Here is a 26,665-nt window from a genome sequence, read left to right on the forward strand (position 1 = left end):
TAAATGTGTCATAAAAACCAGAGAAAAGGACAGATACAGAAACCCAAGGAAGGAAACCAGCAAATTGTTGCAAACACATCATAATAAGGTAATAAAATTCTAAAATGCCAGACAGGTTTTCAAAAGGGTATGGCTCTAGGAAGTCAATGTATGAAAAGCTCAGAAACAGATTCGACATTCAACATTATCTGCTTTGCACTGTGCAGGTAAGACAGAGTGAGCTGATGAGGGTAAGTAAGGATCAAAGTGACCAGCTGTCTGACCACATAAGCACACAGATGGAATAGTGAGCAGCGGAAGGAGAATTAAGATGAGAATGGAGGAGATCTCAGGGAGTCCTGGTGATGGCATGTGAGATGGAGCAGAGTGGGACTCTGGACTAACACACCATGGCATCCAGGATTGGTCCTGGAAGGCAGAATACTGGGACTTCATCTTAGAGGAAGGAGAAACTGCTCAAAGGTGGAATCCTAGCTACCTCTGAACCAAAGGTAGAGAGAGCTGACGTTCTCTGAAAGGAATCCGTCGAAGTCTAGATTTTCATATCAACTCACAAATAAACATACACACATGTAGATAAGTATGTATGTGAATAACAACAGAATAATGGTGATAAAGAGGTTGACACTTTTAAATGTGTCCTGAATACTGTTTTAAGCATTCTTTATATCGACATCATCTCCCTATCAACCAAAGACACATACTGTCATGTACAAGATTGACTGTCCCCAAGTTGACAAGGGCAGGACAGAGAGAACTGGCTGTACTCCAGAGGTACCCTGGCTCCACAGCTATTTTTCAATGAGACACTGCACTGCCTCTCTGACTCTTACTGGGCGATTATCTCATTCAGGCTCCAGTCAGCATCTAGTGCCAACACACCATGAGTGCCTACCATGCTCTACTTTGCTTGGATACATGGAGACAGAAGCTGCAGGGTTTTGTTATATTTTTATGTTCAGGTTTTATTTTTGTTCTCTATTTGTCCTCCATAGAGCACATTTTCAAATGACAAATTTCACATAAAATTACATACTTGTGATTCTCTTGATTAAAAACAGAACATTTAGCCACAATGAGTCTTATCCCATAGCTTGCCAACTATTAGCCAGTTCTACAGTCTGGGCCTCTCCATGCCCCAGGATCCTTCCCTCCTTTACTATCCCAGATCTAACTTCACATTTTATCACCTGCCTGATTTTTGCATTTTGTGTCTATGATTCTTAGGTGTATATACATCTGTATGACAAACAACAACAACAACAAAAAGACCAAGCTATCCTAGAGCTTAGGTTCAGACTCCCAGTTCCCAGGCTCTAGTTTTCATGGGTAAATTCCTGGATCCTTTTAAGACTCAATTTTCTCAAATCAAAAGTGGGATTACTAATACCACTTAACTCAGAGTGCTGCTATGAAATAAATGACGCAATGCATGGAGAGTTAGATTACTACGGCTTTGCATTAAGACACACTGGGAAGCAAGGGCATCTTCACCCAGGAGCCGTCAGGTGGAGTACAGAAGAAGAGGCAGTGTGTTGATTTAGGAAAAGCAAAAGAGGGACGTAGGTAAAAGGAGCAATTCCACTGGACCCATGCAGCCTGCCGAGGCAGGAGTCCTGCTAGGGAGACCGCTAGAGAAGAGCCTACTGCAAATGCCTCAGACGAAATGACGTGGCTTCCTGGTGGATTTCATTATCTAGTGAGAAATACTGTATCCCAGGTAAGTACTGAATCATTGGTTGGAGGAAACGGACCCACGGTTTCTCCTTTATTTGGTATGATTTTTGAGGTCTTAAATCCCCTGCGTTCTCATTCATCAGGACTTTCCCTGGCTCCCCATCACCTGCATACTGAACTCTGATTGGCCCCCATCACTGGGGTCTCCATCTGGTACCTGGGGTACTTATCCACAGCTAAGCACCCAACTCTCTTGGACTTTGTGCTTTTGTATCTGTGCTCTCAGAGCTGTGATGATCAGACATCCCAAAGGCCTCCCACTGCCCAGGGCCACATCAATACCCCAGTCTGCTGCCACAGTCTGTCAGCACAGCTCTCGGGACAGACCAGATTGGGGGAGTGGGGGGTGAAGAAAAGACAAACACAGGGGGATACAGATGCGCTGACAAGCTGAGATGGGATGGACTGAGATCTCTGATGGAGAAGCGGCAGGAGCCTGGCAGCTCAGTGTGCTTATTACAGACACTGAACAGAGGGGTGGAGTCACTGCATACAGCTAAACATGGAGTCAATTAATACAGACAAACGAGGAGGCAGGGTTATGGTGTGCAGCTGACCAAGGAAACAGGCCTAGCTGATCTCTGTAGGAGCAGTATCTGTAGGGGAGCAGTCTTCAGGCTGTGAATATCTGGGTGTGTGAGGGAGGAAGCAACTGTAGACATTTTCTGTATACACTATGAACATATATACAGGGACCAGAGAGAGACTTTACTATCCCTCTGATCCTCAACACATGAGCAGGAAGCCTTTGTCATTTTCTAATGGGTCTGAGGTATTGGGGTCCTTGACATGGCCAGCTAATGTCAACAGCACACATTCATTCAGGACTTCACGCACTCAAGGGTTCCTCCACCTCCCATAGTCTGCCATTGAGGTTTCACCAGGAACCCTTTCAGCAGCTGCTCTTGTATTTTATATCAAAGGTTGGGAGCCTTTTCTCCCAACAAATACTTCATGCTCTAGAAGCTGTCCTGCCTGTATCTATGCATGCAGCTATTGACAAGAGGCACAGAGGAGATGGTCTGGGTTTCTCCAAACTTCATTGATGAACAGTGGAATTTAAGTGTCAGAGAGTGGCCTGGGTCACACAGTGCTACTCATCTTTTTACTTTTCTTCCCCAGTGACTTAAGAACATGAGAACAACTCCAGAGCAGGCTTCAGGGAGGCAAGCAGAAGGCTGTGGTAGTGCTTGATTCAGTACCCACTGCTTCAGTGCAGATACTGAGGCTCCACAACTGTCCTTCTTACTCTTCTTCTTATTAGTGGTAAGTTGTCGCTTAATTGAACAACCTCAGTGCACTGTTCCTAGATGAAACCTTTAGTGTGTTCTGACATGTGTAGCCAAGCTCCCACACCGCACAAGTCCAAATGTGGCACATTTCCAGTACTCAAAAACGCTCCTTCAGAATCTCTTTCATAAAATACCACCATCGCCCTCTGAGTCTATTACTTCTATAAATAGGCTCTACCCAGCCTTTCTGCAGGTCTTAGCTGAAAAAAAAAGATGTAGGAAGTGTGTGTGTGTGTGTGTGTGTGTGTGTGTGTGTGTGTGTGTGTGTACCAGGGAGACATGACTGTGCACCTGAACTTAGAGAGCAGAAAGAAACCCAGAGGAAAGGCTATATTTGACATGGAATTTGAATGCCATAAACAATCAAAGCCTCCCAGAAGAGCATCTTGCTTTCAGTGTGGTGATACTCAATCAGAAACAGGAAGAGGTGGCTCTGTAGGGACACATTTATTAATCCAGGCAAGAGCAGTTGCATCAGGAAACTGCCTTTGCTTCCTTACCTGGGCCAAGGTGAGGGTTGCTTGTCTGCAGGTGCCGCATTGAACTCGGAGCTTTCCAGGCTGGACTCTGTGGCAGGGGTTTTTGCAGTAGACATAAAAGCTGTTGTAGGTGGATTTAACTGCTGAGAGAAAAGCAGAGAGTGCCAATCAGTGCTAGTCCAAACTGAGCCAAGACACCCTCTTTAAAAACCTGATAGAAGCAAGCCACACAACTAACTCTGGAGGAACATGTGAAATTAGAAGAATGAACATCTCAAGAAGGAGAGAGCAATTTCGAAAACTTAGTTTGATGTTGAAAAGGGTGGAAGACCTCTCTTCTTGCCAACAGCCCTGTGACCTACTCATCAGAGTACACAGCCCACCACCAAGAGCTGGGCCAGAGTGTTTGCAGCACAGGGAAATTAAATGCCTTCTTTGCTGCTGAAGTCTGAGGACAGGAAATTCCAAGTCTGGGAAATGCAGAGGCCGATGCCCTGAATTCTATTTCATGCTTCTGTACACAGCAGTGAAGACTCAAGATCTTTTCCTCTTAGAATCATATCTGCACAGCCAAGTCAGTCTTTCCCTCATGATATGAGTGATTGGCCCACAGTTGCCGGGTTTCCAGGGAACACTTGCCAAAAGCCGGTAACATATAAGAGTCCTGAACCTCATGGAGCTTAGTGGATCCTGCAGCCTATGCAGCTGTGCAGCTGTGAAGAACTGCAGCCTGTGCAGAAGTGCAGCCTTGAAGATTGCAGCCTGTGCAGCTGTGCAGAAGTGCAGCCTGTGCCGTTCTGCAGATGTGCAGCCTGTGCAGCTGTGCAGATGTGCAGCCTGTGCAGATGTGCAGGCTTTGTGTTTTGGTAACAGTTTCTCTAGTTGGACAACTGCCATTCAAATAGAATGTTTTCAAGTGTAAAAGGTGAACAAAAATGATGTAATCAAATCATTTCTCTCAATTCTCAATATACTCAAAGTGCTATTCCTTAAAAGAAGGGAACCTTGTAGAGATCTGATGCTTCAGTCTCTGAAAAGAACTGACTAGATGCTCTTAGGGTACAATGACTGCTTTCTAAATTTCTAAGTTTCTCAACTTACTTGATAAGTTTTGATCATTATCTCACCATTGCTGGGGGTGGGATACAAAATTGCGGTGATGTAAACATGTGTTTATATTTTTAGTCATTGTCAGGAGCATGTAGAAAGAGTAAGTATTTCTTATGATCCTGAATGAATAGTTTTGGTCATTCAAATGCATATGGTTGACTGAAAACAGTACAGAGGTACTAAGAGAAGAGAAGAAGCCCCTGCCATTTGCTTACTAATTATGTAGCTGACAAAACTTTGTAAAATAGAAGATAAAATAAAGAGCATTCTAATATATTTGCAGTATATTTTATAACGGCTGCTCCACAGCAATGAATACATAGCTGTCAGTATGAAAGGGAAGACGGACTATAAAAACATGTTTGTATTGATGCTAAATATCTCTTTTGACACCTCTCTGCAGGTTTGGTGCCTTTTTGGGCCAGATATCCAAGTTATGAATATTGCATTGTTATCAGTAAATATAATTATTACATGAAATATATGTAGATGATAATTAAAACACAGAGTTATGAGTCAATGTTACAGTAATTATAACATAACAAATGACTGACTATCAAAAAATCACAGGAACTATGATAGCTCTAACCTGTGATAACCCTGTGAAGGATTTCAAATTCCCCCACTGTTAAAACTTATCAGCAATGGGAAAAAAATCGAGCCCCACAATTTTCATAAGCCTCTGTGAAACTTAAACAAAAAAAATAGAGAATGGGTAAAAGAAAGGGCAAAGTCTGGGCTTTAGTCAGGGCACTGTGAGTAGAGGAGATTTTCAAGTGCTCAGTATTTAACGGAGTCTTGCAGGAACTCTGGGGCCTGCAGACTCCTCTCTTCCCTTATAGCAACAGCAGTGTCTGTGATATTGTTTCAGTTAATGATGCATCAGGGGAAGGCAGGCGCCCTTCCACCTCTGCATGCTTCAACCTTCACCAAGTCCTTGAGAAGCCAGTCACAAAATGCTGCATGCCATGTTGGTGCCCTGGAAGTCCACAGGATGACATGCAATCCATTACACCTTGCTACCCAGAGCCAGCCGATTAATAGCCAGTCTAAGGGAGATCAAGGTCAGGGCAGTCCCGGCTGAAGCACATTTCAAGCTGTTGGCTCCATTCAGCCAAGCTGCTGAGGCTTCAGGTGAATCATGAGAGCCCCCTTCAGAGTGGCTTTTCTACCTTTTTGGCGGTGTGATACACTTTTCAGTGGGCAGGTTTCTTTGTGTCCTGCTGTGTCCTGGAGTCTACTGGGCGGGAATGAGAGCAGATGCCCCAAAACTTTGTGGGCAGTGTTCTCATTGGTTTGACTGCAGAGCCTGCAGCTGAAACTCCCACACAGAGTCATCACTCCAGAGACAACAGCAGGGGGATTCTGTGAAAGTCCTCAAAAGTGCCACCAGGAACTCAGCACCTCTAATCATGAAGTGGCATCTCCCATTTCCACTTCTTTTTGGACTTTAAAGATCTTTTGCTCTCCTAATCCCTATGACTCCCCTTCATTATCCAATGCAATTGAATTAGCTCATGTTTATAACATGTCCCTCTTCTCATATAATGAGCTTAGACCTACAGAAACTTTTAAACTGCATATAAATTATATAACTTTACTGTAGTTTACCAACTGTGGTCATTTGGATAGGCACCCTTCATGCAACTGTACTGTAGATAGATATACATTCTTCACATATTTCTGAATATAACTTTCATAATTAAGTTGCATACAGTAAGCATTTCCATCCTTTTAAATCCTCCAGCATTCTGATGGCAAGGGCTTTTAAAACACAAAACCACAGAAGTTTTAAAATAATTTGTCTATTTTAGTATCTCTAGCCATGGACTGATAAGCTAATGCTTGTTATGATTTACAGAACACTGCAGAACTTTGAAAGCTGTTAAAACAGAATGTTGGGGTGGTGTTGTTATTGTGCACGCCCCTGGGCATGACATCTCAGATTTCTAAGGCTCCATGGTGAGGCCAGATGAAACTCAGCATGTTCTGAACTTAAGCTGACTGTTGATGCCTTCTTTTTAGGATGCATCTCAGAAAGCTCTTTTTCTCAGAAAAGTTTTGGGAAAAGAATTAAGGGTTAACCTGCAGTAACCTAAACTGCTTGTGTCTATATCAAGAATTCTAAAATGTTCTCAGAATAGATGGTGATGGTTCTGTTCTGGCTTCCTGTTTTGAGAATTCCATTCCCAGAGAGTTGTAAGTAATATCTATCCTCTCCTTACATGGTCTGCCAGACAAACCAAAGTCTAACTCCACCAAGTTCACGCTGGGGAAGCAATGAGCTTCTCAGCTGTCCTAGAGCACAGGTCCCCAAGGCAGCTGAGCTACACAGTCTCCTGCCAGCACAGACAGGGCTTCCCTAGAGCCACATGGATGGAGCCCCTTCCCAATTAATCTCCTCCAGCCTGGAAAAGCAGATACCTCTAGATGGATGATGCACAAGGCCATGTGCAGTTACTGCAGAAGTGCATACAAGCGGCTGGAAGGAGCAGTTCAAAACTCCACTGAATCCTTCGACTCACGACTCCTCTTTTATGAGGAAATGTCAGCAGTAAACAAATGCAGTAATGACAGGTTTCCGTGAGTAGCTACAACTAAGGTGATGAAAACAGACTGTTTTGACCACAGACAATACTCTTCAACACCTTCGTGCCAAGCCACCCACAAGTTGACGCAAGTATTTCACCATATACAATGGAGGTTAGCCCATTACACAATGGTGTCACAACTATAACACACTGCTTTCATTGGGTTTTTCTTTTCATCACTATAAAAAGCCACAGTGAGCCAAGGGTCCTTTGAAAGGATGAATCCTTTGGCCACTGGCTTCTACCATTCCTTTGTGCTATGATTCTATCATTTTCCTTGTCTACATTTGCCTCAGGAAAACAACCATTAACCAAGTTTTCTCATTACATTTATATTTTTTCTTGGTCTGAAAAAAAAATGCTGAAGACCTTAATAATGTTCACAACTTATAAAGCTCATATTTTAAAAATTATGTACTGAATTTGAAAGAGAGCAAGGAAGAATATATGGGAGAGTTTAGAGGGAGGGAAGGGAAGGGAAGGGAAGTGAGAAATGATATCATTATAATTTCAAAAGTAAGAAACAAAAGTTTATTATTTGCTTTGGTATTTATAAATCAGCATAATCCTTACAGTCATTTTTTTATGTCATTTTAAATTTAGGGCTAAACCTAAAGAATCATTTTAATAAAGCAGGCATTTCTCTCACATAAACATATTAAATATTGTATAAAACATTAAATGGAACCTTGCTGTCATAGCAGCCTTCCTACATCTGCCTTGTGTGCAAATGAAACGTGGTGGCCAGGAGCCACACGTGGCTATGGAGAACTGGAAACTTGGCTAGGGACTACTCTTCTTGGTTTTGTTCACTTTAAAAGAAACTTCATTTCCAAAGCCCTATGTGGGTTGCAGGTGGCAACAGAGAAGATAATAAAACACAGGTGTGTCCAGCCTCATCTCACTCCCTCACCAGGGCATAGACAGACAACACCAAGGAAAGAGAGTGCCATCACATCAAGAAATTCACCCACTCATTTTAACTGTGAATATGAAAGCACGGTTGGGAAGAGAAAGGAGAGCTTGGAACTGGAGGCACTGGAGGAAAGACAGAGATGGGTAGAGCCTGGCTACTGAGAGCTAGAGGCACAGCAAGGCTGTTCTTCATGTTGTGCTCTGACTTCTATTTCCTATGGACTCGGTCTTGACATGTGCTTCAACAACAGTCCTGCCTTTTACTGACAGTCTCCACCTTTGCAATCTGACACTCGTCCTCAATATTCAACTGGAATGAAAATTCTTGGGAGAATCCTGTCCTTGGTTTTCCATAAATATATGATGATTGCATAAAATAATACCTAAGGACACAAAAGTATGCAGCTCTGCACTGTCCTCTCCAAACAACTGTCTTGTCCCATGCCATAGAGCCAGCCTAGGTGTCCCAGCATGGAGCAGGATCACCTTTGTTCACAGCCTTTGTCCAGCCTCTTCCACATCACCAGGCCTGGCACTTGGTAGTTCTGACTCCTTCTCTCTTGCCCATTTATGACTGTAGCCTTACGGTTGTTTCTTAAGTATGAAAGATTTCAATATCATATGCACAAATAGCACCATTTATCAGTCATACTCTGCAAGCTTCCTTAGTTTGCCACCTCCTACAATCACATAGGGAGAAGATTAAGTCCTTGACAATTCCTGTACGTCTCTTTTGGCATGGACCCATGGATAGACATTCTTAAGTTGTGACAGGGATCTGGGTACAGATAACTGTACAGAGTCAGGGATCTTCTGCCCCACCATCTGTCAGAATTCCTGCTGTTGCAAGTCCTTTAGCAAGGGCTTGACCACAGTTTCTTAGAATTCATCTCATGAGGCAGGCACTAAAACTATGCAACATGATCAAGATCAATACTATCACTGAAGTCTAGCATAAATTTCTTATATAACATGGAGAGAGAATGTATTTCTTACCTATATTGACCTTAAGCTATCTGAGAGTCCAGTCTGAACAATGCTCATAGAATTTGCCTAATATGGTTCCACATTAAATCCATGCTGTAGAGACTTCCTGAATCCCCTCCTCTGCATAGCGCCTTGCCTGGAATCACCAAAGGATGTAGAATCCATCCACTTGTATCACATGTAAATCACAAGTGAAAAATTGCTCAGCTTGGCAGGTCAAAAGCAGAAGCATCGTCATTTTCGTAGGACCCTCCCTCTAGAGGATCATAGATAACACTCTCTGGAATGCCATTCGTCAAAAAATAAAGGATGCTATCCTTACAGCCCTCTTACCTCACGGTCCTATGTGGTGACTGTCTCTCTGTCATGCCACTGTATCCTTCTTTCTAGTCCTCTAAAAACTCGTGGCACTTTCTGTACATGTCACTGGCCCTAGGTGCACACTCCTTCACAGTTGTCCTACATCTGTGCCATTCTCCTTAGGGACACCCCACATGTACTATTGCATTTTTTATATGGTCCCAAAACTAAGAGAAGTACCTTGAACTTAGTGAAAAACACATATCCGTTGGGTCAGTACACTCTCATGTATCGTCAAGTGCTATGAAAGTTTTAGGTACAGCAGTGTAAAGGCAGGCAGTAACACAAAACATGCTGCTGTGGGAAGCAAATACTTAGTATGTCTCTCTGCCAGACTAACTCCGTAGACTAATTACACACATCCTTTAAAATATTAAAATGTGACTCTTGAAATCAACACTATTGACACTAATGGAGCCACAGAACTAAGTTGGTTAGAAAAAAGAAAATAATCATCATTAAAATTTTATGAGGATTTAGTATAATGAAATGTTAAAGGTCAAAATCTGAGCCAGGTGTGTGGGTGTATGCTCAAAATCTCAGCTCTGGTTATGTGGAGGCAAAAATGATCAGGAATTCAAGACCAGCTTCAGCTGTCTCCTCGTGCCCCACCAGAATCAGACTCTGAAGATTCACTGCTAGATGAGATTCTCCTAAGGAGGGCAGTAGGACATCAAGACTGTCCATTCCAATCCATCTCCACTAAGTCATTTAAGCCAACTGAATCTAAACACACCATTCCATGCTTTTCCCAAGCCCTGTTCTTAACTCCTGTGGAGTAACCAAGGTGATGTTGTATTATAAACAACTTCCAATTATATAACCAGCCATCCAATACACATGCTCCTAAAATAGGTTTAGCCATCTCTAAGGAGACTACCCTTAAAAAAGTTATAACTTAATTCTCAAGTTTTTCTGCTTGGGTTTTTAATTAATGTATCTGCACAATAATTTCATCTGGTGAGGCAAAAACTGCTGATTAAATGTAATGTCTTTGCTTGATTTCTTTTTGGTTGTTGTTGCCAATTTATTTTTTCATTATTCATTTTGAAAGTAATAAAGAGATCTCCCATGCCAAGATAAAACTGTAGAGTGAAGCATAATTTGAGGATTATGTTCATGCAAATAATGCACAAAGCCAAGCAGAGAACATTGTAGATGCTGGTTTTTCCTAGAAACAGGCAAGGGGTGAGCGCCAGCAAACCCATCTAGTACAGAGGTCTGCTGGGACCCATGGTTAGATCAAGTTGTTTATAATTCAGTAAACAGTGTACACAAGACTTAAAGGAAATACCTACAGACCCAGATGTGTCCATCTTGACTTACAGAGGTGATAACTGAGTCTGAACAGCTAAGTTAAACCTGAGCCACAACCTTGCCACTGTGAGTCAATCTACTGATTTATAGCCATCTTCTTACATCCCAAACTGAGATGCACCAGCCCACAGGCTGTGGTAAGGATCAATAAGAAACACTTCAGGTGAAGTGCAGCACTGCATCTGGTGAGCACAAAGGTTCTTGCATATTGCCTATTCTTATCTACTGCACTGCACATTAGAACAAGTCAATCCTACACCCAAAGAAGCCCTTCTATCACTTTATAATTCTCACATAATGTTTATATTTTGAGTCTACTCTAAGATTTAGAAATTATTCTTCACTAATTAATTTTATAATTGTTTCCCTAATCAAACTCTTTACAATTTAGTAGTGGTGTGGAACACAATTCATGGTGTGAACCCTTAAATTTACTTACAGCTTACTGGAATCATTTTTCCTTATGATGTGAAGGTTCTGAGTATGTTGTACTTTTAAAAGGGGTAGAAACAGAAAATAATTACACAGGCCAATCCTAGCAGGCAGACACATTGAAAACACTAAGTCCCTACAAAATTATAACTGTCATATTGTAGTATTAAAATGACACTGAAGAGGACTCAAAGTAGGTTTCAAAATACCATTTTAATGGCTGGCTTGCCAAATTGGTGATTATGCTTTGAAATTGGGTACAATCACCACAGCTCCATCACTGAGCAAGCAAAAGCTCCTGGGGTGGTGGTATCCCCGGGGCAGCAGCGCAGGTTTGAATGCATTTCCCAGTTACAAAGAGCCCACTTTCTCCTGGACCAGATGATACGAACGTTGACTCAGGAGGCAGTTTTTAGTAATTACTGTGGGGAATGACTCCACAACTGTTAAAATCTGGGCTTTAACACATTAGAGCCAGCAATCATGAAAAATCATCTCTGCTCCAGCTTACCTGCCACCCCTCCCCCAATATTTTCCTTCTATTAAAGCTAAACCTTTTATGGCCATTTCCATTACCATTTTTGGCACTGCATTCCTCAGTGGTGTTTGGGGCAGAAAATAGCCGGGAGGAAAATTAAGCCTTGTTCTTAAGGATCTGAACTGGCTATTGACCCAACAACAACAATCCAAGGCAGGGAGTCACAGTCACAGACTGTTTTGTTTACTTTCACAAAAGGGATCGTTTTCTTGATACTTAGAATTCATCAAAAATAACTGATTTAAATTTATTGTAAATGTCTGAGTATTAGAGAAAGAAACCCCTTAAGTAAATGAGCAATCAAAACAGCCTTATGAGAGACTCCAGCAAGCACGGTGTGAGCTTTCACACTCCCACATTCTTCATCTGATTTCATCTTCAACAGACAAGATACTTAGTTTTGCATCAATATTTTAAATATAATGTAACCTACTTTACTACTAGAGTTAAACAATCTCTTTAGCTTCTGATGCTTTCAGTATTATGTTTCCTCTGTACCAAATGATAAGACAAGACATATAATGCTAATAAAGCTTATCTTTCCCAGTATTGACTTCGAAAGCTTTGGTAGGTTGAGATGTTACTACCTGTAAAAACATGAGAATTGCTTTCTTTAGTGACATGGTGATTAATTATATAAGTATGGTGATGGGAAAAACAGAAAGTGATCTGTTCTCTCGGTCAAGCCAATGATATTGTTAATGATTCATGCTTCTAATAATCAGCGAGGCCAGGCAGTGGTAGTGAACACCTTTAATCCCAGCACTCCGAAGGCAGAGCCAGGTGGATCTCTATGGTCTACAGAGCAAGGTCCAGAACAGGCACTAAAACTACACAGAAAAAAACCCTGTCTTGAAAAAACAAACAAAAATCAGTGACAGGCTCCTAGACTCCAGGAATGGGGTCCTGACTCCAAGACCTCTTGGGTTCTAGGGTAGATGTGGCTGTACATTCCAGCTGGCTCAGGAGTCCCCACTTTCTTGATCTAAACACTTGTCCCCCTACGGTCCCTCAGGTTGAACGTCTGTAGGACAGGGAAGAACCTCACTTTTGAAGGGGCTTGTGTGCTTCAAACAGCTCTCCCCCAAGGTTTTCAGTGTTTCGTGGTTTCGTGGGCAGGGTTTATACTACCAGTGTTGTGTTTCTCATCCCTGCTTCCTCCTTCAACTCAGAAGGGTCAGGAGCCAGGTGAATAAATACTGATCTCACTGATAGATCACATCACCGAGAAACCGGGGATATCCAGCCAGCTCACCGGGACTCTGCACCCTGAGAGCTCAGGAAGGCACTGGCCTAGACTGCTTACAATTCTGTCCTTTCCCCCACTGTTGCCTCTTCCTAAAGAAGAAGTGGTGCCTGGCTTTTAGCCCACTGCACCTTAGAGGCCAGTGCATACTTCCCACCATCTTTAGAAAAGAAAACGAAATTTAGGGAAATTAAAACAGAAAAATGAAGATTCAACGCAGACCCTGATTCATGGCAGACAAGCATTCTAACACTAAGCTCCAGCTGCAGGGCCTCAGCATCTAGCTTTCTAAACTGATTTAAAACCCATCTGCCTAAGGCACCTTGTTGCTTTGGGGATGGCAGCCTTGGCACAGAGGCAGGTAGTGCTAGCAGAGAAAACCATCCGTGCCTATGAAGATTCTTCACCAGGAACATTAACAGTGAGTGTTGACGGGGCTCTCACTGGGCCTGACACTCACTGGGTGACGTATAGAAAGTTCTACAATTTTCAGTTTCAGACTTGATGAAGCTTCCAGTGGCCATGATTCCAAATTCTACCCAGCATTGCTGTGGATATCACTCTGTATAAATAAAACACTGATTGGCCAGTAGCCAGACAGGAAGTATAGGTGGGACTAGCAGAGAGGAGAGAGGAAAAGGAGAGGAAACAGACGGGAGGAGAAACCAGCTGCCGTTCAAGGGAGCATCATGTAGAGGCAACAGGTAAAGCCAAGGAACACGTGGCAACATATAGATTAACAGAAATGGGCTTAGTATAAAGAGTAAGAGCTAGACAATGGTAGGCCTGAGCTAATGGCCAAGCAGTTTAAATAATACAAGAGTCTGTGTGTTTATTTTATAAGTGGGCTCCGGGACTGGCGGGGCTTGGCGGGAGCTGGAGAGAAGCTCTCCAGCTACACAGCATCATCTACTCGGAAACACCCAGGACCTTATAGGTGGCCAGAGGTGAGGTCCACAACCCAGTTGTTAGGCAGTGATCTTCTCTCCTCCGTACATTGCTTCAGGTCTCAGGTATCACAATGTATGTTCATCCAATGGAAATCCCAGTTGGAGGAAGCTTTAGGAAGCCTTCAAAGAGCCATAGATGAAACGAACAGGCCGTGATTCATGGGAGGAGAGCTCAAATGTGGGAATAAGCAAAGACAGAGAGTGCTTTGGCTTTCAGGTACCAAGCTCTCTTTCAGCTGCATTGTCTGAATGCATGAGTCTTGGGTATCCTGGGTGCTTTGTCAGCAGCATCCTGACCACCTCAGACAGCCAAGAAGCTACAGGATGAGGCATGCCTCCTCTCCATGGCAGCCTTTATTGGGCTCTTGTGCTCCTGACTCCCAGGTCCATTCTTCCATCTCCTTCCCAGAAGCCTGGTCCTGGATAGGCTTCTGCAGTAGCTACCAAGGCCTGGGTGAGCTCTTCTCCCTTTACTCTACTCTTCTGCCAAGTAACACAAGACCCACATTGCAATAAGAATTATCATCTGAAATCTTATTGCATCACCACTCTAAAAGTCTTTCATTTCCCTGCAGCCGAGCTTTCCTGCTGAAGGGTGACAACATCCAAGACTCTAGGCCACTTAGCTTAAAGGAGTGCCTGATAGGGGATGTTATCACTTAGTGCCATCTCTCTCTCTCTCTCTCTCTCTCTCTCTCTCTCTCTCTCTCTCTCTCTCCAATTTGTGGGATTTGGTTGTTTTTCTTTGTTTACTATGTTGATGCCAGGGTTTGAACTCATGTGATTAAACTTGGCAACAATCACCTGTCTCTTGTAAAAGACATATTTACATGTTGTATCTTACTGCAAATATAGCTCTATTAATTTTAAATTTTGAATTATTTATCATTACTAAAAATAATGGTCCTAGGTAGGTAGATCTCTATGAATTTGAGGCCAGCCTGGTCTATAGAACGAGTTCCAGGACAGCCAAGGCTAACCAGAGAAATCCTATTCAAAACAAAACCAAAATAAAAAACAACAACAGCAAAACTAATGTTCCTAGGTTATATACTGTTTATTTTGGGTGTTTAAAAAAAATCACAGAACTTGCCTTTCATCACTGAAATTTCTTATTGTGGGGATTTGTATCTACTTAGTTTCTGAATGTGATGGCAGCTGGCCACTTTTGCATCATCTCTGAAAGAAAAGCAGAGCACTTCCTGGCTCCACTGCATCCTTGTGTCTCCAGAATTGCCCTCTCTCTGGGAGAAATGTCCCCACCCCCTATTAGGAATCCCTGCTTTCACTAAGGTCTGGTGTGGCTTTCTCATTGAGAAGCCTTGTTCCTGATTCCTACCCCACAGGAAGTGGAGCCAGTGAATCCCATGTGGCTCCTTGGCATCTGGGTCACTTGGCTGGTGCCTGTCATTACATTACAGTGCTTACTGTACTGTACAGTTGTTTCCTTGTGGAACTGCAATTTCCTAGGAACGTGGAGCCTTGCTTCTTCTTCGACCTCTATATCTCAGATCTAGGCAAACAATTACAAAATCAGTGACACCAAGCCTAGTGACTGCTTCTGAAGTGGAATGCAAAAGATACATCATAATTGAACAAAAATGACTTGCTGGGTCTGTACATTCCCACCAAGACCTTCTTAGGGCTGTTATATCCCTGGTGATTTCACTGAGCTGACCATCCATGTTAGGAAATGTTCCTGCCTTGCTTGCCTAAATATATTTATTTTCATCAGCATTTGCTCCTGTCCAGTAAAATCTCTCAGCATTTCAAACTGCATCTGCACAATGAAAGAAAAAAAAAAACAACAAAAACAAAAACACCACCACCAATAAAAAAAACCAAAACAAAAAACACATAAATATCTGTTTGCTAAGTTAATCAGATACATCTGAGAAAAGCACGTAGGAAGAGTAGACTGGTTTGAGTATTTTTGTCCTGCTATGATAGTTAATATTTAATTTAGAGTCATAAACATTATTTTTAGTTTCTAAATTTTATTTTATATATATGTGTTTTGCCTGCATGCATGCCTATGTGCCATGTGCAGGCCTGGTACCCATGTAGGTCAGAAGGGAGTGTCAGGTCACCTGGAACTAGGGTTACAGATGGTTGTTAGCCACTATATAGGTAATGGGAACTGAACCCCCATCTCTTAAAGAGTAACAAGCGCCTTTAACTGCTGAGTCATTTCTCCAGCCCCATAAAACTATTTTTAAAGCAACATCAGACCCACTTGTTACTGTTGAAATGAAAATTTGAGACTCGTTTCCTAAAACAGATGCTGACATCAGGAAACAGTCTACTTTCTCTGCTCTTTGAAAAGTAAGCAAATAGACATCTCACCTGTTGCTTGATGCACAGAATTATCTCAACAGCTGTGAGCTGGGGCAAACACTATACCACTCCTACCCCTGTGAACATTTCTTCTTCTCCAGAGGGGTGATAATGTTCACTGACCTCAGACTGTCTAGAACCTATGGTTCACTGGCCTCAGACTATCTAGAACCTATGGTTCACTAGCCTCAGACTATCTAGAATCTATGGTTCACTGGCCCCAGACTATCTAGAACCTATGGTTTGCTGACCTCAGACTGTCTAGAACCTATCAGTCCTCCAAACTGCTTTCAGATTCACTTCCTAGAGTGAATCAATGATTGCATCATGTTCCCTAAATGTCCCCTCATGGCCTTTCCGGGGAGAGGAACTCACTTGCTTAGTAAATTCAGCTCCGGTGTTACATGAACCTTATTCTCTGTGTCTGCTTTCCATTCTTCCTCTCTCGCTCAAACTAGACTGTAACTTCATATGTCATACTTTTCCACTCTATCAGAGTATTTACATAAAATTTGGAAAGAGGTTTCTTAAACACAGGCATCTAGCCCACACTTTTATGGAACACTGACCTGCATGGGCTGGAGTCTGGCCAGGACAGGCATTTTAGGCCCTAACTGAGCAGAGCCCAGAGTCTGGGGATGGTCCTGTGCTGTCTCACATAGCAGCTGCTGGCGCTTGAGTACCTAAAGCACAGTTTTATAAACAAGGAATAGATGGTAATGCATTTAATTAATTGAAATATAAATTGTTAGCTGGCCAGTGTCTATCTGAGTTTGAGCAACACAAGTATAAGGCAATATATTAATCAATATTGACTATAAGTCTAGACTTGGTAGAGTTATGTAGATTTTTGTTATATATATATATATATATATATATATATATATATATATTTGTGTCTAGTAAAGCAGATAGTAATAAAAATGTATGTTCTGATGGGCATTTCTTTGTTGAGAGATAGCTAATTTCTCATAGTATTTTACATGCATTTACTTTATATTTTGCTCTGAGAGTCATTTTATATTTTGTGACTTGTTCTGTTAATACATTCTAGTTTTGAAAGAGAGAGAAGACCAGTAAAGGTCTAGCTTTGTAGCTCTTTTAATAAGTGTACAATGAGTTCTCCCCTTTCTCCATATCTATCCTGCCTGCTGATGGTATCTAAGTACTGCAGAGACCCCTTTCTCCATGGCCCAATCTGACCACACTCCCATCTTTAGACAACCTTTGGAGAAATCTCAACTGATTCTTCTATCAAATGTAAACAGGTTAGGCTTCAGTTACCTTCTTCTCATAAATTATATCATAAATAAGCATAATATATATACACATACATATCCCAATTTATATATATATATATACATATATATATATCATATGTATGCCAATTAATAACAATGATTAATCAATATTATGGGAAGGAACCATCAACCAACCAGGTTTGAAACTATCACTGCAGCATGAAAGATCTTTTTGCTTGCAAATGATGAAATCACAACAAACTGACCTTAAAATAACTTAATCTGTGTGACAATATAATGAGGAATGTTCTGTTAGGCCCATTAAAATGACATGCAGTTGGATAATTATTTTTACAGTGTCAGGATTCTAAAGCTAAAAGTTTCTCAGCTTCTGTTATTTGGCAATGCTAAATGAATGTTGTCAAAAGATTAAGTATAAATTGGTTATAAATCTTCATTTAACTACATCATGCAGGGAAGGTTATATTACAGCAGCCATACTTCTGTCATCATTAAGAAAATGGAGAGTCTTATTTTAATAGTATTAAAACTATTGAAATTATTGTTTGTTTTACATAATTGCCTTTGGAACTGAGCCTTTGATAGTCAACCCTGAGTACATAGGCAAGACAGACAAAAATGAATGGAAGGCAGGGAAAAGCAGTGTTTTGGTCTGCCAGCAATACTAGACCGCCCTGGCCTACTGTGGCCACCTTGCAGTAACACATCATGCTTGAAGGCTACTTTTCTATTCCAACTACATTTTCCTAACTGATTAAAGGCTCTGATTTCAGAAAATAGCCCATTTTCAACCCAGTTTGCCTGACTTTTTCAGGCAATGACCTGTGGTTTGATCACCTGTCTAAACCATCTGGTGGCTCATTATAATCCTCCAAATGGTTCCTCCAAAGCTCCATCATGCTTTTTAACAGCAGCTCTAACAACCGCGCAGCCAGGGAGGCCTAAGAGTGGCCACTCCCCGACACAGCTAGCTTCTGCTAAACCAAAGACCAAAGTTGGACCACAGTAATTTTTAATGTTAGTAAAAACTTACACTGAGATAAAACTCTTCTTTTGGTTTGCATATAAATATTGGGAAGATAGCTTTGGGAGACTAGACCAGGGCTTCAGAAGAAAACCTCAATAATTTTTAAAGCCAGGTTAAAAGTGGTTTGCAATAGCAATTGTGACATGGACTTATGCCATAGGAAGCCTGCAAGAAACTCGGTTCTATGGTAAGGCCTAATAACTATAAGCACTGAAATGTTAAGCATGTATGCATATACATGGAGTGAAAGTCGGTAAATATACCTCCACAATTAATGAGCACATACTAAGTTTATTTAATTAAGAATCATGGTTTATATCATAACAACACAGAGCAAATATAAAGTATGATAATTAAATGTGATTATTTTTCTAGAAATAAATTCATTAATTCTTTTGTAAAATCTGTATTTGTTAATCAACAGTCTCAGATAATGATCGATTCAGATATTTTTTTCTCTCATTTATTTTTTACATAGTATAGAAAAGATTTAATTTAGCTTATTTTTTGTTGTTTTTCCTGAGTCCTTTGAATTTGTTTCATTTAAAAATTTACAAAGTATTACATTTATAATAGCAAATGATAATTTTTTATTAGCAATGTCAGTTTTCAAAGATACTCAGAAACAAATTTCTGTCATCTACCTATCTATAAATCACCTATTTTGGGGGGGGATGAAAGGTACATACATGTAGCCAAGAAAGAAGGGTTTTTAAATGAAAGACTAGCAATATCTGCAGAAGCAAACACTGGCTAGAGGAAGCCATGGTGAGTAAGCCAATGAAGAAAACTGGGAGAGAAAAACACCAGCACAAATTGCCAGTGAACCAGGGATAATGACCACGGAGAAATAATACATGCCTTTATAAAATAGCATCTTCCAGGTTTTGACTCTCGGAACACACATGTTCTGTTTCCATTGCTGTCGAACAAACAGAGCAGACCACTATGGGGTCATGAGCCACAGGCTCACCATGGGGTCAATGATTTTGGGTGACACTTTCTGCTGCTGTCAAGTACCATTTACTGAGCACCTACTTCCATGCTCATGACACTGTGTTCTACTGAAGATCACTGAAAAGCCAATGTTGATTTTGTGAGTTTACTGATCAAAAATTACTTTTGGCAATGAAATTTACCCAGAGTTGCTGGGCTTCCTAAGTGTTATTCAAGTGATTTTAAACTGGCTCTGCATGATTCCAAGGCCCCCATAGTCTCTGCCATGATCCACCCCAGCCTTTAGAGATTAGCTGTAATGCTTGTTGGGCAGCACAGTCTCTCTAGAAAAGCAACATTACAGTTAACAACTGAGATATTCGAGGAGAGGAAGGAGGGGAAATGCAGCCAGTGCAATGCTAGACTCAGGAGTAACCTGAGTCCAACGCCTAACTTAGCAGCCTCTTGGATCTGGGGACAGGTCTTTAAGGGAGTCTGAACCTCAGTTTCTTCATCTAAAATAGAAATAACAATATATGCATCTGAGAATGTCTGAGAACAATAGACACAATCAAATGCCCTTGCCTGGCATGCATCTGCAAATTTGATGCGTGAAAATGATCAAGGACACACCCTGCTAGACCAGAGTACATAGGGGAAAACCCTCAGCAGAAAGGTAAATAATTAACTGAATGACCAATCAACCAAGAGCACATGATTTAGCTCCAAATACAAGGCCTTGTGTAGAGATTTGTACCTGTCATCCCAAAAGCACCCTCAGGAGGCCAAGGCAGGGAGATTATGAGTTCCAGGATGGCCTGGGATACATAATGAGATTATGTCTTAAAACAAAGAATCAACAAAATATCGAACATTTAAGCATAAAGAAAGCAGAGGTGGGCAAACCTGAGATCAGTATTCAAAGAAGCCCAAAGGGGCTACTAGTCATGAAGATGAGGAAGGAAGAATCTATGGGGGAAATCAGAGGCCACACTCATCAAGTGCTCCAAGGGTCCATCAGGGACCTCCACGGGGACGGGACAGGCTGATAGACACACACTAGATCCTCCTCTGATTCTTTCCTTTCGCTCTTTTTTTTTTTTTAAGTGAGACGTGGAATGAGTATACGTATAGATAGCACCCACCATTCTGTATCATTGGCCAGCGACCCATTCTCTCCTTAGAGCTCACTTTCAAAGAGTCAGGTGAGCAAAGAGGAGAATGGTACCCTGACTCACCCACTGCCTCATTTAGGGATGCTTCCCTTATTACGCCAGAGGCACTGACAGCAGACTGTTCCTGCTGGCCCTGCTTCTTTTCAAAGGCTTTAATGTACAGATAACACACAGTCTGCCTGGGTTTCCCCAGAACCTTTATTCATGAAGTGAATGAGTGTGGAACTATTCCTTCTCTTTGTTCTGCCGAGCTTGGTATCTAGCATTTGCTGCTTATGGAAGGGATGGGATTGACAGCAAAATGAAACAGACTTCATCATCGGAGTGTCTATCACTGCATCTGTGTCATTTCTTTGACAGTAACGTGGTTGATGAATGGAATTTGTTGAGCTACAGAGAACAATAAGATATCATTTCTGAAGTCCTGGTCTTGACTGCTATCTGAATACAAAGCCACCAAAGTTAAGTGAAAATGCCTTATATAGTATCAAAAGGAATTCAATCAAAGTTGGAGTGTCCACAGCCAGTGCTTCAAATAACTGTTCTCAAATTGTCAGTCAAATATCTAGTCTCACACACAAAAGTTTTACACACGCTGTTATTGATTGCCTAGAATTACTTTATTACAAATATAACTGTAATATATAAAGTCCAAATACCAATAGCAGTGAAGAGGGCCACTCCTTTGCTGAGGTTCCCTGGTACGGCAAAGAAGAAGGTGCTTATATATACACAGCCCATCTCAAATCGGTACAAAGGATGATGCCAGAGGTGGGCCTGCCGTGATCACATCAACTGCCTTATCAAACACCCCCAGGCCTTCCAGGAGTGAAGCAGGGAGGGAAACAGAGCATCCCATGGTTTTGAAGTCTTGGCCTGCCATGTTGTGAGAGTCTATAAAAGGGCCATAAGTCACGACACCACAGGGAACTCTGGATCTCAGAGAAGCTAGCTCTCTCTCTAGCCCACAACCACCAAAATGTGAGGCCTTCAGACTCACAACAGCAGAAGTGAGTTCTGCCAACAATCTGGTGGACTTGGAAAGGAACCTCAAACTTCAGAAGGAAGCCTAGCCTAGCTACTAATTACTGCATCCCCGTGAGCCCTGAACACAGAACCCAGGTAATCCATGCCCAGACTCATCATCTATAGATACCAAGATCACAAATGTGTGTTGTTGGAAGCCATCAAATTTGTGGTAATTCATTGTATAGCAAATAAAATTATTATGGGTGAGTTGTTTTCTTAATCTCAATAATCTTTAGTTTTGATACATGTGAATTATTCAGGAATTCCAGAGGAAGTCAGTACAAGAACTCAGTGTGGCTATTTCTCTCCGCACAAGCTGAGACAAAGAGATAAGGACCCTGCCAGTTAATGGTGACAACAGGAACGCACATTTTAAACCCATCACCTAGACACTGCTACCTAGAGGCTGCTGGTAGACTCTCCAACTTCCTTCCCTGGTTCTCTGTCTGGCTTAGTTCTGGTGACCCTGTACACTCCATGAGCACTCCCATGCCCCTCTTGCTTTGACAGGATGGCTAATCTCATGCACGTCAGATGCTATTTAATGTGCAGCATGATGACAGAAACAGCCACTCCCTACCCCCACCCCCACCCCAACTTAATTTCTGTCCATGTGGTACATCAGTGGAGAGACCCTGGCTTTGCCTAGGACAGCCATGTTCCAATGCTGACTGTCTCACCACAATCTGTGGCAAGCCAACTCAGCTCTGCTGAGCATCAGCCTCCTCATTTCACAGGACATCTCACCGACTTGAGGCAACTAAACAAGGATCTGTACAAATGGATCTATCTAGATTAGCATGCATAAATTAAGATTAAATACAGAGAGGCACATACAATTCATAATGATGTTTTAGGAAAAGTAAACACCTGTACACCCATACAAACAACCCCCAACACACGCATATGCACAAATACATACACATAGGTACACACAGGTAAACACACATACACACATATACACACACAGAGTACACACATACACAGGTGCACACACATACATACAGGGACACACATATACACATGCATGCACAGATACACACACAAATACATATATACACTGGTACACACACATACACACACACACACACACACACACACACGCACGCACACGCGCACACACACACACACACACAGTGGGAAGCACTGATTCCTAAGGGATTCTGATACATGGAAGTGGTGGACCTAGAGGAAATAGAATAAAGTCAGGAAAAACTGGGCCAATTTGAAAGAACTTGGTGAGAAAGAACCAAGGTTTATCTATCATGAGAAATTTGGGGGTTATGGTCAAATGCTCAGAGACAGACACCCCTGGGTATTGAAACCTGAGAGGTTCACCAAGGTAAGGGCTCCACTGTTCATACCTGATGAGTAACAGGCTGCTCCTTCCATCATGGGTACCTGTGTTAAGAGTGAAAACGGTCCCTAGGAATTTAGCAAGTGGATCAAGCTAATGCTTGGAAGAAATTATGGGGTAAAGTTAGAAAAGATTATGTGGAGAGATAAAGCAAAGAACTGTCTTGAGATGGAGACACTGAGATGATCAGACCAAGGAGAGTCCTATCATCCTGGCCTGTCCCCTCCTGTGAGAAAGAGAGTTCCTTACCAGGAAGGTCAACCTGAACCAAGAATAATTTCCAAGCCCTTGCCTTGTCCAAGCAAGCATCTCTACGTAATGGCTCCTCCTCTTGTGCCACAAGTCTCCTATCCAGGCAAGAGAGGGACAGCCAGAACATTCAGTGTTGCCCTTTGCTCTACATTACTGGGGCACCACAGTATTTCTGCACACACATCTTGTTTTCATGCAGATCATTAGTCACATAGCTGGTACAAGTTCTCTAATAAAATTCAGCTTCCAGTGGTTTATCTTTACAGGCATGCTCTTTAGCCATTGACTGTTCTGCTCATTTTTAACTAAGAAACATTTTGAAAATATGAGGTTTCATCTACTTAATGTAGTAAACCAAACCATTGTATTTTTTCTAGTTATATTATCTGGTATAAGACTCCTCATACTTAGTTCTCTGACTCTCCCTACATCTATAAGAATCCAATTCCTGAAAACTATGGTTTTTTAAAACCCAAAACATACCCAATTATAGTTTTAATGTAACCGACTCTGTAAATGATCAATAAATCTAAAACCCACAAACATTTCAGTTTTGGTTTAGAAATGGTTCAAATATGTGAGCCCTGTGTTATGAAACTGTAGCATTGATTTTTCACTTTGTACTTGACCTCTACATGAAAGCATAAAGGACTAATGTCTGCTTTTACATCAATTCATCTTATTCCCTTCACCTTGGAAAGCATGGTAGGAAAAATATTGGACTTTGATCTAGTTTGCTTTAACTGTCAACTTGACACAACCTAGAGTAACCTGAGAAGGGCGGATCAACCAACAGATTGTGGAGACCAGACTGGCCCGTCTTGTTTTCACTGATACAGGAGGGTCCAGCCCACTGTGGGTGACTTCATTCCCTTGGCATGTAGTCCTAGACAATACAACAAGGCTAGTCAAGCATGAAGGAGGAATTAAGACAGCAAGCTGCATTCCCACACCACTGTTGTCTTCAGGTTCCTGCCCGGACTCCCTGCCCTGACTTGCTGCAATGCTGGGCTGTGCCCTGAAAGTAGAAGATGAAATAAGCCCTTTCCTCCCCAGTCTGGTTCTTGTCAGAATGTGTTGTCACAGCAACAGAATGAAATCGCCACTTCTACCTATCCTATCCCCTGAATTACATACAGAGTCAAAATTATGTGAGTTACATATTCACTGCTGATGAAAGTTCCCTTACCATGCTAGTGTTCACACAGAGGAGACCAAGAGCACATTCTAAACAGAAAGGACTAAGATTGTGCTTCTCTGTAGAAATCTGAAGCATGGATCCAAACAGTGCTGGAGTCTAGAAAGGATGAGAGAGTTGTACTTGAAAAGTAGGAAGAGGCCAGAGAGATGGTTCAGTGGTTAAGAGCATGGCTATTCTACTTAGAGGTTCTGAGTTCAATTCCAAGCAACCACATGGTGGCTTACAATCATCTATAATGGGATCTGATGCCCTCTTCTGGTGTGTGGGTATACATGCAAACAAAGGACTCAACTACATAAACAAACTTTTGCAGGGCTTGGTGGTGCTGGCCTTTAATCCCAGCACTTAGGAGGCAGAGTTAGTCAGATCTCAGTGAGTCATAGGCCAGAATGGTGCATTTCAGGACAGAAACTCTGTTTCAAATGTAGAGAGACTCTGTTCTGAAAAACAACAAAACAAAAAAAAAAAAAAAACAAAAAACAAAAAGCAGGCAGCTCACTTGGGTATGGTGGCACACACCTGCATCCCAGCAATTCAGAATTTTGAGATAATAGGATCTTGAAGCCAGGAATACAAGGCCAACCTTGTCAACATACAAAGACACTGAGACAAAGCAAAAATAATGATGACAACAACAAATAGTTTGTATTTTAAAAAAATGAGTTATACAGTAAGGTGAGTTCCATGTCCTGTTGTGAAAGTTACTCTATAGTGTGGCTGGATGTGCACAGCCCCACATATTGGCGTGAACAGAACTCTATGCTCAAGCCACAAGAACTTCAGCACTGGGACCACTGAGAACTGAGCATGAAATGATTGCAGAATAAGAGGGATTGAAACATATGATGGAACAGACGTCTCTCATCTTTATTTTTATTTAAGGCGCTATGTTTTAGGTGGGCATGCTTCAACTGAAATATGAAATTTTCAAAAATCACTACATTCAGATCAACTTGTCTGTAAAAAAAAACATCATAAGAACTGTAGAATTAATGCATAAAACATATTTCCTTGGAAGGAGAAGTGGGAAGCTGTACAATTGAAATCCAAAGCAAGCATGGGTCTCGTTTCTTATAGCTGACCATGTATGAAGGTAAATAGAGACTGGAGACAGACACAGGGCACTTCACAGATGGCAAGTATTGGGCCGCATCACCACAGAACTTACTATGTTCTGGATGGGTGTGGATTCTTATTTGAGGATTTTGCATAGAGAATCATTAAAATGGAAAAACCAGACATTCGTGGGAAAAGTATTTAATCCATTGACTACCCCTCCTGCTTTGATGAAGAATAGCTAACTGGTCTGAAATTTATGTCTGATAAATATATGAACTGACTGAAGTTATAAATATCTTCAAATAACCATCAAGATCTCATTAGAACATTTTCTATTAATGAGAACAAAACAGGAAAATTATCTCATGTTTAAAAACACCCAACATTGCACTTCACATCCTAACTTACACATATCCTTTGAAGTAGAACTCTAGCTTCTTTTACTGGACATTGAGCCCAGGTGCCACATGCATTCTAAGCAGGTGCTCTACCACAGAGCTCGACCCCAGCCTTTCTTTCCACTTTTTATACAGAGTCTTGTTAAGTTTCCCAGGTTGTGTAGCCCAGTCAGGCTTCCAACTAGAATCATCTTGTTTCAACCTCCTGAATAGTTGAGATTATATGCCAGCACCATCAGACCTGGCTTAGGATGTCAGTATCATAGAGTTATTCTTTCTTTTATTTCATGAGGGTTTTTTTTTTTTTTTTGCATGTCTGTGTACCATGTGTGTGCAGTACCCATGGAGGTCAGAACCTGAAACTGGAGTTATGAATCACTGTAAGCTACTATATATGGGTGCTGGGAACCAAACCTGGGTCCTCTGCAAGAACAGCCAGTGCTCTTAGGCACTGGGCCAGTCCTCCAGCCTTGTCTAGGCTCATTAAAATCCACTTAGGTTTTATACAGGAGTGTGGTCACTGAGCTGAGCGCCCCCGGCAGCACAGGTCTGACAGTGGGTTTCTCCTGCGCCCTGGCTGGTCCTCTGTGGTGCTGCAGCCAGGATCTTCGGCTGACCTCTGTGTTCTGGGAGGTCCAGTCCACATGCCTTTCCTCTTTCTGTCTCTCCTCACTGCTT

The 26,665-nt window shown here is 41.8% G+C and overlaps 1 protein-coding gene across 2 annotated transcripts in view; it reads right to left on the reverse strand.

The window, feature by feature from the left end:
• Window positions 1-26,665, reverse strand: part of Prkn (parkin RBR E3 ubiquitin protein ligase) — a 1,218,024-nt gene that overhangs the window by 754,039 nt on the left and 437,320 nt on the right. Inside the window, exon 4 of one of the 2 annotated variants that reach the window (XM_028866686.2) lies at window positions 3,530-3,648. In XM_028866686.2, coding sequence (XP_028722519.1) covers window positions 3,530-3,648 — 119 coding nt within the window. Of the gene's footprint in view, window positions 1-3,529; window positions 3,652-26,665 lie in introns of both variants that reach the window. The other variant, XM_028866685.2, reaches the window with a different exon arrangement.

This window comes from Peromyscus leucopus, chromosome 8a (genome assembly GCF_004664715.2).
Source record: "Peromyscus leucopus breed LL Stock chromosome 8a, UCI_PerLeu_2.1, whole genome shotgun sequence".
Lineage (NCBI taxonomy): Eukaryota > Metazoa > Chordata > Mammalia > Rodentia > Cricetidae > Peromyscus > Peromyscus leucopus.